Source organism: Loxodonta africana, chromosome 9 (genome assembly GCF_030014295.1).
Source record: "Loxodonta africana isolate mLoxAfr1 chromosome 9, mLoxAfr1.hap2, whole genome shotgun sequence".
In the NCBI taxonomy this organism is placed as follows: Eukaryota; Metazoa; Chordata; class Mammalia; order Proboscidea; family Elephantidae; genus Loxodonta; species Loxodonta africana.
In genome coordinates, this window is record NC_087350.1 from 40,364,463 (window position 1) to 40,377,552 (window position 13,090).

General features: G+C 40.3%; 1 protein-coding gene across 2 annotated transcripts in view; it reads left to right on the top strand.

Annotated features, from left to right (window-relative positions):
• Window positions 1–13,090, top strand: part of TRPM3 (transient receptor potential cation channel subfamily M member 3) — a 996,165-nt gene that overhangs the window by 643,537 nt on the left and 339,538 nt on the right. For both annotated transcript variants that reach the window (XM_023544757.2, XM_064291228.1), the window contains exons 2-3: window positions 4,149–4,228; window positions 5,738–5,942. In XM_023544757.2, the coding sequence (XP_023400525.2) occupies window positions 4,149–4,228; window positions 5,738–5,942 (285 nt within the window). The remainder of the gene's footprint in view (window positions 1–4,148; window positions 4,229–5,737; window positions 5,943–13,090) is intronic.

Here is a 13,090-nt window from a genome sequence, read left to right on the forward strand (position 1 = left end):
CCACAGCAGAGTATAGGAAATTACAAACGATATTTTGTGGAATTTGTAATTTTTTTTATGTTACACATGCGTTCTTTCTATTATGTATTATACTTTTCTTCTAAAAAGAAGCCAATGCAATTACGAATGATAGAAAAAAAATTTTTACATTATGCCTTTGTTTTCTTTCCAGTGTTCTGCGGCTTTGCAAGGGGAGTGGTTAATTTGTTAATGGTAGCAAATAGAAACTTGATTGTCAATCTCTTTACTCACAGTGAGGTAGCTTTTCACCTTTAAGAAGGCAGTTAAGTTGCTAAATTACACAGAAGTCAAATCACTTGATGCTCAAACACTCACAAAAAAATTGACAATCCATATCTAGTAATTCTTATTACACACCATCTGACTACAATGTACAGGGCTTTCCAAATTGAAACTGGGCTTTACGAGCGAGAGAAGTAATGAAGGTGGCCTCGAAAAGTCTAATCTAATTGACATGGTCCTCCAGATTTTCGAGTTAGAAGTCCTGTTGTGATTATATTTATTTGCTGCAGCTACTATGACCCCCCCTTACCTTCACTTCTTTCTCCTATTCTCATGTCTTCCTAATGTCCCACCCAATCCTCTCCCTCAAGAAGAGAGGAAGAGTCAGATAGCAGAGTACTTATTACTCCACATGTATGTTTTTGTGAGTACTGCGAGGGAAAAATAGGGAGAGGAAAGATGCAAGTATGAACTGGTTCTAAGCCATGCCTTTAGAGGACCAATTCTGTCCACATACCAAGGCATTCCCAGGCATGCCTAGATGGCAATGCCTATATTCAGGGTAGTATCGATAATAGCTACTTTGGAGAGGCAGTTCAGTCTCCTGGGTGAAGAGTGTGAACTCTGGAGTCAAACTGTCCAAGTTCAAACCCTGGCTTTAAAACATATTTGATACATCTCTCCAGCTCAATCTCTTCACTGGTAAATTAGATTTAATTGTTCTTTCCTCACGGGGTTCTCATGTCGAGCCATGGAGTTAATGCATATACGACCTAATACAAGGTACACAATGAGCCCTTAATAAATGTTAAAAAACAAACAAACAAACAAAAACCCAAACCCTTTGCTGTCAAGTTGATTCCAACTCACAGCAACCCTAAGTACACAGTGGTGGTGGTGTGGCTAGTTGCCGTTGAGTCAATTCTGACTCATGGCGACCCTGTGTGTACAGAGTAGAACTGCTCCAGAGGGTTTTCAAGGCTGGGATCTTTCAGAATCAGATCCCCGGGCCTGTCTTCCGGGCACCTTTGGATGGGTTCAAACTCCCAACCTTTCGGTAGTAGTCAAGTGCTTAAACGTTTGTACCACCCAGGGACTATTAAGTATAGGTACTTTCCCTGAATTATTTGCTTTGACTATCAGACGAACTTTCCAAAGTAGTTATGGTTATCCCCATGTTAGAGAAAAGATTCAGAGAAGTTAAATAACTTTTCTAAGTATCTGGGCTAGTGGACAACCAGGCCTGGTAGCCTATCATCCTCAAGACAAAAGATCAATCTAGGTTAAATTTGCTGCGTCATTTTCATAGTGTTCCCTTCTGAACATTCGTCTGACCTTTCAGTACAAGAATCAACTCAGCACTGATCTCTTCTTAAAGGGAAATCATGGTACCCATGTACTAGTGTTGTGTACTCCATTTTGTAGATGAGGGAAACTGAGCCTCAAAGAAATTATGTGACTTTGTTCATACCACAGAGTCTCGATCAAGCCAATTTTCTAATCACAAACCTCATGCTCTGCACGAAAAAACCAAACCAGTTGTCAATGAGTTGATTATGACTCATGGCAACCCTTTCTCCCGGGGAGTATTGAACAACACTCTCTAGGAAATTCCCAGATGCTCCCCCAAAGAGCCCTCAAAACACTGGTCAAAGTGGGCCATGAAGGAAAATGGAAAGTGCACCCTCCCTTTTCCGTTCCGTGAGATGTAGAGAAAGTTGGTTTCAAATGTCCAGCGAGGAATATTTTATTGTTTTTCTGCCAAAAGATATTATCAGTGAAAGTATTGGATGTCTAGGGAAAATTGTGGCCTACAAATAGTTTAACTTACAGGCTTTTTACAAAGATAAAGACTGGTTATCTATGCTGCTAAGCTCGTTTCTGTTGCAAAGAGGTAGCCATTCATTTTTCCTATGTGTTTGGGAAGAATAAGCTTTGCAAATAGACGCTGGTATTTTTCTCACATCCAGCTGACCAGCAGAATTGCAAATGTTACCTTTGTGGTGTGAGGACACAGAGGGTGAAGTGGACACAAGGATCTTTAAGGCACTTTGGGAGTGGCTTTTCACGTGGACATACAGAAACACTCAGAAGTTGGACCCCTTGATCATGACCTTGATTTAAGCAGGATCCAGTTCTCCTGTGCCCTCACCCATCCTCCATGTTGTTACTTTTTTGTTTTTTATTGTTGTCAAAGTGTATGTAACAAAACATGCCATCTCAACAATTTCCACATGTATAATTCAATGAGATTACATCCTTCAAGGTGTACAACAATTCTTGCTCACTATCCTTTTCCAAATTATTCCACCATCATTAGCATAAACTCACTGCTCCCTAAGCAATGACTCCCCTATCCCCACTCCATTCCTACCGCTGACAAATAATCTTTGGTTTCCATATATTTGCTTATTTCATACAAGTGAGATTGTACAGTATTTGTCCTTTAGGGACTGACTTGTTTCTCTCAGCATGATGTTTTCAAGGTTCATTCATTTTGTGGCATGCATCAGGACTTCACTTCTCTTTCTGGCTGAGTAATTTTCCATTGTGTACATAAACTACATTTTTTTTTTTTTTTAAATCCATTCATCTGATGATGAGCATTTCAGTTGTTTCTACTTTTTTGGCTATTGTGAATAGTGCTACAATGAACATTGGTGTATAGGCCGTGTTGCTACTTTTTAAACATGCTTTGTCATGGGAGTTAGACAAATGCTGCCTTCTGTGTCAAATGCCCAAGAAGACCTTCATTGTGAAAGAAAAGAAAGATGCAAGATTTAGAGATTGAGAGCAAATCAGACCGTAGCATGGTTTATACCAACATTTGGGCCTTTGGCAGAGTCAATACCAATTATGCCCAACAAATGGCAACTTGCAACAGTTGATACCAGTCATTAAGACAGGACAAGTGAACAGCTCGGTTTTGCTTTACCCCTGTATGTCTTAAGAGTATAAACTTAGACCTGAATCCAAGACGGAAAGAAGATGAGGCCATGTAGAAACAGCATTGCAAGTTGTTCTAGCAACTTCCATATCAAGCTCTGAGAGGAGGAATCTTCTGAGCATCTTACTGGATTTCACAGGAGATTACTTTTTCAAATGCTGGGAAAGAAAGGAGTAAAGGGATGCAGGATGGACACTCTGCTTTGGAACAAAGATTGTACAGTTTGCCGGAACCTCCTTTGTGTATCTGGGAACCCAATAGCAGAGGCAGGACTCCTGGTGGACGTTCTAAGAAGCTGTATTTGCTGTGCTTAAAGGAGTGTGGGGTGTAAAACTGTGCTATCTCACTTCCTTCCAAAGGCGCTACGTGTGAAACTGGGGACTTTGATGAAGACATTTACCTTCCTCGTGTTTCCACTTCCTTTCTTTCTCTGTACTTAAGCACTGATAATTTGGGTTTTAGAAAAGCACAGTAACAAACTAGGGCTTTCAAGTTACGCAGTTCCCTGGCTGATTGTATTTACTTCTACCAGGAAAATTAGATGGAAGTGTCAAGCATAAAAACATTAAGCTTCTTTAGATGTATTTTTCCCTACCACTGAGTATTCCTTGTTTTCTACAGAGTTACAAGTACACTGCTCTGTCCCTCTATTGCCCCTGTAAATACCGTTGTCTTTCTGTTCTTCAGAAAGAATTGTGAATTCGGTATATAATTCATCACCAACATCCTTTTCATTATGACCATTTTCTTTAACTCCCAATATTATAATGGTAAATAGCCTGATCAGCAGGCTCTGAGAGTAATTGGCTTTGTGATATGCAGTGCTGATGTGTGAAGTACCACAATTTCAATTCACTTAATAAAACACTAGTCTACTATGTGGTTAGGAAATTTTGCTTCTTTGTCAAAAATATTTAAAAGCTATGCTCACCTTCCTTTTTTTTTTTTTTTTTTTCAGGCTCAGAAATCCTGGATAGAAAGAGCATTTTATAAAAGAGAATGTGTTCACATCATACCCAGCACCAAAGACCCCCATAGGTAATCTTGCTGTCTTTATGATATATAGAGAACATGAAGTAGAACTGGGAGAACTAAACTCCAATAGTAATTATTACCTATTGTAAGGGGACTGCTGTCAATTAAGATTATTGTTTTGTCATTGGACATCTTTGAAGCAATTGTATATATACCCAGCACATACTATGCCACATCCACAGTTAATTCTCCAAAAGCCTGTATAGAATAACAGGTATACCATTGGGGAAGGAATTAAACCCGTTACTGTTGAGTTGATTCCAACTCATAGCGACCTTATAGGACAGAGTAGAACTGCTCCATAGCGTTTCCAAGGAGCAGCTGGTGGATTCAAACTGCCAACCTTTTGGTTAGCAGCAGAGCTCTTAACCACTGTACTACCAGGGAAGGAATTAAATCACTGTAAATAACAGTGCGGTATATTTTCTTAGTATGGTTAGTGGTTTTACCTGCCATGCATTTCATTAAAATGTTGGTTTGTACCAACACACTCTGCTACAATGGAAAGAAGACTTTTAAATAAACAACTCCTAGCAGATTACTAAGGAGCCTTGGTGGCACAGTGGTTCAGAGCTCAGCTGGTAACTGAAAGGTCGGCGGTTTAAACCCACCAGGCACTTAGTGGGAGACAGATGTGGCAGTCTGCTTCTGTAAAAATTACAGCCTTGGAAACCCTATGGAGTACTTGTACTCTGTCCTATAGGGTCACTATTGCATTTAGGATAAAGTAACATATAAATGTCCGGAAATGCCTTTATGAACAGACAATATAATAAATCAGTTTAAAATACGGGCCATAGAGTCATATAAACTAATACAGGCAAGTTGTCTAATCCACAAAATGGGGTAATAATACCTTGGCATATTGTATTTAATAACTAATAGATATGTATTGTGATAATTATTACTAATACTAGTAATAGTGGCAGTAGTAGTATGTGAGAGACATTTTCATGATGGAAGTAGTACAATTTAAGTTTGCAAATATCTTGTGAATAACTTTTTTCATTGTTTCTTCAAGAACATTAAAGCCTGAAGATTTTTATTCTTGGTATTGGATATGTGACAGTAAGTGTCAATTTGGAAAAGACAAGTTAGGTAGTGACTCACATATTGTACATGTTAAAATTCTTCCTCCGTACTGTTCCATGTCCTTCATGATGATTTGATAGATGGAAGGAAAGAAAAATAGAAAAACCTAGGTAACCTTTGTTTTCGACTGTCCAATCCTGAACAATACGGCGGTTGTGAAAACGGGAGGGTGGAGAAAAGCAGGAGGCATGTTACAGCTCATACAGGTAAAGGAAAATGGGGAGGAAGAGTAAAAAGATAGGTATGTCAGGTCAGTCCTAAGTGCACCATTTGCCTGATACATCCACACAGGAAATTCCACCTGAGAACTGACTGAAATGGGTTGCTGCTCATTATAGATCTCTGCAGCCATTTGCCTTAAACGTGCGTATTCCGACGGTGGCTAACAAAAGGGGGTGATTTTGTCTTCTTATGTTGTAGGTGTTGCTGTGGGCGTCTGATAGGCCAGCATGTCGGCCTCACTCCCAGCATCTCCGTTCTTCAAAATGAGAAAAACGAAAGTCGTCTCTCCCGAAATGACATCCAGTCTGAGAAGTGGTCCATCAGCAAGCACACTCAACTCAGCCCAACAGATGCTTTTGGGACCATTGAGTTCCAAGGAGGCGGCCATTCCAACAAAGCCATGGTAATCAGAGAGCCATTCAGTGTCTCGTCAAATGCTATCGTTTGTCCTGCAATGGAGTGGTTAAGAGCTTGGGATTTAGTCTTGGGGCTGAATCCTAACTCTTCCTTTCCTGGCGGGGTGACTTTGCTTTAATTACCTTGACCCTTTGTGTCTCAGCTCTTCATCTATCAAACGGGGAAAAGAAAACCTTCCTCCCAAGATTTTTCTAATAATATGAGATCAGACACAATGACTATTATTACTAATAATAGTAACAAATAGCTTTCTAAAATTATCCACACTGTTCTGTTTCTTTCTGGATCTCATTAAGACATGTTTTCTAGCTCCTTTTTTTTTTTCCTTTTGATGAAGAATATATGACCTTTAGGTTTCTGTTTTATTCTATTTGAAACTCGCATTTTTCTCAAGTCAAGGTAGAAATGATCATCTCAGACTAGAGCTTGCCATCCATATTGAGTACTTTTTTCAAGTGACTTTGTTCAGTCGTGTTCTCAGTAAAAGGGTTCCATGTGAAAAGCTTTTTTTTTTTTTTTGAAAGGAGCTTCTAGAAAATATCTAAATTTCACTTTTAAAAGTTATCACTTATAAACTTCAGCTTTCACCAGGGAACACTCCCTACAAGGATAGAAGTAAAGCATCTTTTCTGAGTTCTAGAAGTGCTATATTCCAATAACTTGCTTCGAACAGTTGGGAGAGAAAAGACAGAGTTAGCTGATGGTGGAGCAGTTGGAGGTGGTCATGCTATAGAGTTTTCTGAGTTTGGAAAGGAAATTTTGCTTAGAGAGGCATACTGCAAAATACCTCATACCAAGCACAATCTGCAAATGGACAATAAAGCAGTCTTTCTCTCTTCTCCTCTTTCCTTCCTGTCCTTCTTTTTCTCTTTCCCTCCTTCACCTTCTCTTTCCTTCCTCTCCCCACCTCACAGCAATATTTTCTTTACCAAGAAAGGCTGACTGAACTATTCTCATAGTTTTTCCCTATGAAAATTAAATTTGAGATACATATTAAAACCAATTCTGAGCTATACATTGGAAAGAAGAGGATGCTGTTTGTTATTGCTATTGTTGTTAGGGGCCGTCGAGTCAGTTCTAACCCATAGTGACCCTATGTACAACAGAACAAAACACTGCCTTGTCCTGTGCCATCCTCACAATCATTGCTATGTTTAAGCCTATTGTTGTAGCCAATGTATGAATCTATCTCATTGAGGGTCTTCCTCTTTTTTGCTGACCCTCTACTTTACCAAGCATGATATCCTTCTCCAGAGACTGGTTCTTCCTGATAACATGTCCAAAGTAATTAAGACAGTCTCACCATCCTCACCTCTAAGGAGCATTCTGGCTGTACTTCTTCTAAGATAGATTTGTTCATTCTTCTGGCAGTCCATGGTATACTCAATATTCTTCACCAACACCATAATTCACATGCATAAATTCAACCAAAGAAGAATAGATGCTATTTACAACCACCAGCAAGTCCTCTGAAAACAAAGAGTGGGTTAGTTAGTCTTGCCTATACAGAACAAAGGAAAACGGAGATTTGGCAACGTTCTCATCAACTTAGGAAGCCCTGGTGGCATAGTGGTTAAGTGCTACAGCTGCTAACCAAAAGATCAGCAGTTCAAATCTAACGAGCGCTTCTTGGAAACTCTATGGGGCAGTTCTACGCTGTCCTATAGGGTTGCTATGTGTTGAAATTGACTCAACGGCAACAGGTTTGGTTTTTTTGTTGTTGTTTTTCATCCACTTAAGGGATATATCCCATCACAGGAGGCCATTAAATGTCTCCAATTGAGTAGAGTCCCCATTCACAGTGTGGGATTGAACTATATACAATGTTGGTCCTCCAGAATCATGCATTAAAGTTGTCCAAGTTCTCCCTGTAAGACAAGTGCTCCTAATGAGGAAGTAGCTCACCAGGCAATCATAATCATTATAGACTGGTATACCCAGTGCCTTCACAGAATGTCTCTATGATGCTGGCAAGCATTGTGCCAAAGCCCAGTGAGAATGTGTTCAGCATCTGGTCATGATTTTCATCATTAATATGCAGTGTCAGTCAAATATGAAACATGAATATGCTTATGAGTGAGAGTGTACCTTCAAAGTTATCACCTTGGGAGACTCTTAGAAAAAAGAGTGGCGATCTGCTGCCGTAAAGACAACAGCCTAGGAAACCCTATGGGGCAGTTCTACCATGACCCCCAGGGTCGCTATGAGTCTAAATCGACTCAATGGCACACATCAACAATTACATCATGCTGCCAGTGGCCAAAACGTGTTCTGATCTGCCTTTTGGGGACTGATTTCAGAAAATTTATATATCACAAAAGAAAAGCTGTACTGTATGTTTCAGGGCCAAAAATTAATCTCAAGTACTTGAATTCCTAAAGCTTAGGGGGATTAGGGCTTAGTCACAAATGACCTCTGCCAGTTTTTGGAAAATCAAGTCTATTCTCTCAAGATACTGTTTTCCACCATTAAAAATATATAAAACAATAGAATATGAGTTTGGTAATGAAGAATGTGGATTCTGGATTCAGAGAATCCAGGTTTATCCCAGAACCATCACAGACTTCCTGTGTGATGTGGATAAAGTTACTTAAATTTTCTGGGCCTCAGTAAATTTTTTTGTAGTATATGAACAATAATGCTACCGTCATAAACATTAAAGGAAATAGCACGTAAAACACTTGTAAAGCACATCACATAACAGATGAAAAATTAATTTTAGCTATTTTTAGCTATCATTATTATTTGCTTCAGGCTCTGAAAGAAATGGCAAAAATACTTGTTAATACTTTACAGGGTACTCATTTGGATGTATAAGTCTTAAAATACTATTTTAGATAAATTACATTTTTTCAGTTAACCCTTTAAAATAATTCCAGAAGTTTCAATTCCTTAGCCTAGTGGTTGAGCACAGACTCTGAAGCCATATTGCTGGGTTTATATCTTAGCTCTGTCATTTACTGGCTGTACGACTCTTCAGTTTACTTAACCTCCCTGTGCCTCAGTTTCCTCATCTGCAAAATGGAATATTCCTACTTCTTAGTGCTGTTGCAAGAATTAAATGAGTCTGTATATGTTAAGTGTTTAGTATAGCATCTGGTGTTAAAGGTAAACAAGTGTTTGCTATTGTTATTTCTCCTGCAAAGAGTTCACTTACTATAGCTAAGTGAGAAGTTTTGTGATCAATTAAAACAAGATGCATGATCTTTGAAGTCAGACACACCTGGATCTAAACCCTCACTCTCTCACTGTCTAGCTAGAAAGTCTTGCTTAAACCATTTAGCTTAGCTGAGCCTCAAGTTGTTTTATCTATCAAGTAGGCAGTATTGCCTTTTTGAAGGTTTATGAGAAGTAGGAGAGAAAGTACTCAACTACTAGTCAAAAGGTTATTGATTTGAATTCACCCAGAGGTGCCTTGGGAGACAGCCCTGGTGATCTGCTTCCAAACCGTCACAGCCTTGAAAACCCTATGGAGCCATTCTACTCTGCACCCAGGAGGCCACCGTGAGTTGGAATCGACTCGACAGCAACTAACAACCACATACAACTAGTGCTAGAAATATTTATGAAAGTAGTAACTACTTATGAAAAAAAATGGTGACGGAGTAGTGAAGCGGCTTCCTTGACTTCCTGGGATGTGTCAGAATACTTTCACAGAGTACCAGGCTGCATAAGCCAGCAATCTACTGCTCTGTTGTATTTAAAAGCAATATACATGGGGTCGCCAGGAGTCAGAATCGATTTGACTGGCAACTAACAACCACAGCAACATCAGTGCCTGCCTTAGTTTGCTAGTGCTGCCTTCACAAAATATACCGCAGGCGGGTGGCTTTAAAGACTAGGGATTTATTGCCTCACAGTTTTGGAGGCTAAAAGTCCAAATTAGGGTATCAGCTATAGGGCAGGAGTTGCTTGGCTTCTCCATCCACCCCTGCCTGCTCCCCTTGCCCCATGCATATCTATTCTGCCCTTTTTATGACTCAGACATGATTAGGTTTAGGACTCACCCTGTATACTGGTATGGCCTCATTAACATAACAAAAGAAAGACTCTATCCCAAACAGGATCACATGCTCAGATATAGGGACCAAGACTTCAATACATATTTTAGAGGAAATAATTCAATTCATAACAGTGCCGTTCACTAGTTAGGACTGGTACCATGGATACTAGCACATCACTGACAGGAGACAATATAGTTTGCAAATTGCCATATTTTGCAACTTTGACTTTGGTGCAGGACCAGGCAGTGTTTTGTTCTGTTGTATACAAGGTTGCTGTGAGTCGAAACCGACTTGACAGCACCTAACAGCAACATTACGTGCCCAGCGCTGTACCAAGTACTTTACGTATATTTTCTTATTTAACCTTCGTGACACGAGTGTTATTATTCCTGTATGACATAATACCATTGAGGCCCAGGGAAGTTAACTAACTTGCCCCATATAACACAGCAAATATAAGATAGATGTACATTATGATATTTAGCAGTGGAAGGAAGCTTTAAGAAGCAAACAGATCTTTCACTCTGTTCCCTAAGAGTGCACACATTTGAATACTCAGCTTGAACAGCTCTCCTTAGGCCCCCCATACCTCTACTGAACCCCATAGCTCTCTTTTGGGAATTAGGCTAGGCAACACCACCAAATGATTTGTGGAGCCTGGTGAAAAATGACGATGTGAGGCCTTGGTGGTAGCAGGGAAATCAATTTCTCCTTCCCATGCTGGCTGCCCCAATCCATAGTGAACCCCAGGGGATTGTGACCTCCGTATCAGATATGGTCAGTATCTGGGTTGAGTGAGGGTTCACACCAAGCCACCCACCAAACAGGCTACCGCACTGCCAGCCCAAGGCAGGAACAGGTGATGCCTTGTCCCACACTGACACTTTGCAGGACGCACACCCACCCTGGCCTTCCTCTTGCCCACACCCAAGCCATTGACCAGGATGAGAGCAAGAGAGGTCAGAGGTTTTGATTTATGAGCAGGATAGTCGTTCTTTGCCTACTGATGCCTTCTCTACCTCTCAGCATTTGGAACTAACTAATGTGCAGTTGGACAAAGGGAAAATGAGATGGGGAGGAGGTTGGGCTGCCTGGGACACTGGGGGCAGGAGCTAGCGACTGAAGACCTGTCCCAGGGATGCAGCTGAAGGCAGAACTCTGTGGGAGCCCAGGCTTCAAACCCTCAGCACATGCTACTTTGTCCCAGCACACATCATTTGCAAAATTCAAATTCAAAAAATTATTAAGAATTTCAAGACAGTAACTGCAGTGTTACGCCCCCAAGTCCAGGCCCTCCTGAGCCATGTTTCTGCACTGGGCGCGGTCCACGAAGCCAGCTCTGAGGTCGGACCTTGCTGCCCTCCACAGTCTCAGACCAGCCACAAATGAGGGAAGCCTTTCTTTCTGAGGTTCATCAGCCAAATGAGGACCAGTTTTCCTCCTTATTATAACCCAATATTTAACAAGTGGACATGCCAGCTATGCATCCAGACACAAATGCTCATTTTGCTCACTTAGAAAACTTCTGACAAAGGTGTGGAGTTGTCCAGCGGTCAGCGGTTTCATTTTATCAGCAGGATAGTCATTTTTGCCAATCGATGCCTTCTTCACCTTCCGGAACAAATCAACAAGCAGTTTGGACAAAGGGAAAATCAGTAACTGCTGTCTGTTAAAGTGTGCCAGTCTTTACATGGAGAAGGCATAGTAATAATTCACTAAGACTTAAGTCAGACAGGCCAGCTAACCCCATATGCCCTGTTCTTGACAAGGATATTTGAAAATTGAAATGATTTTTAATGAAGTAGTCAAAAAACTCTAGAGGCTAATTAACTTTGACTTTTATTCTTTTTTGAAAAATAAAAATAAAATGTAACATTAACGCTTATATTTCCTTCGTGGAAGCCCAAGATGAAGCATTTGTTTCTCCAGGTTCTCAGGGGCATCTGGACAGAATACGAGGCAAAGTCTGCAGGATTTGGTAGAGAATAACCAGTTAACAAGGATCCCTGCTGGTGCAATAGTTAAGCACTGGGCCCCTAAATGAAGTTCAGCTATTCGAACACACCAGCCGCTCAGCAGAAGAAAAGACCTGGTCATCTGCTCCCATAAAGGTTATAGCCTAGAAAACTCTATGGGGCAGTTATACTTTGTCATATATAGTCACTACGAGTCAGAATCCACTCCATAGCACACAACAACAACAAATCAATTAACCAGATGCCTTCAGATCAGTACCGACTCATAGAGACCCAGTGTGTTGCAGAATATGACTGTGCTCCATTGGGTTTTCATTATGGTGACCTTTCAGAAATAGACCACCAGGCTATTATTTTGAGGTGCCTTTGGGTGAGTTCGAACCACCAACGTTTCAGTTAGCAGCCATGTGCTTAACTGTTTGTACCACCCCGGGACTCCTTTCAGCAGAGCAAACAGAGAAAGAGTCGCTGTTAAGACATTGCAGGTCTTGTTTGAAATTTATCTCTGATCAGAAACACTATATATCTGTTATACCATGTATATGCCATAGAGCATGACCTCACAGAGCTTTAGCCACCAAAAGATTTAAGGGATGTAAAGTAGGATGCAGTGGTTCTCAACCTGGAGACTCAGAATAACCTGCAGGCCTTCTACTCGCTTCCAGAGAGTCTTATTTGTTAGTCTAGAATAGAACCTGGGTACCCAGTGTTTATAAAAGTTATTCAAGTTATTCTACTGTTCAAACAGCTTGAAAAATGCTAATTAATCCCATACCTTCTGCATGTTTTATGTATGAGGCAACTGGAGCCCAGAGAGGTTAAATTATTTTCCCAAAATCACAGTTATTTAACAGCAAAGATGGTTCTCGAATCCAGGCTCTTCAGGACTCCTTGTCAGTTCTACTTCTTCTCTGTCATAAATATCTCTACGTACAAACTATAGTAGAAGTTTTGTTTGAGAAGTTATATATAGGTGATTGAAAGGAAGGTAATTACTATTATGTATCTAGCTCTATTTACCCAAGGAATTTGAAATTTTTATTTGATGAGGTTAATTAAACTCAAAAGCTGTGAGCAGGAAGAGTTCTTTGTAAAACTACATCCTAGACTAACATAACTGATTTTCAAGCCCTTCTGAGGATTTGCACTAGTCT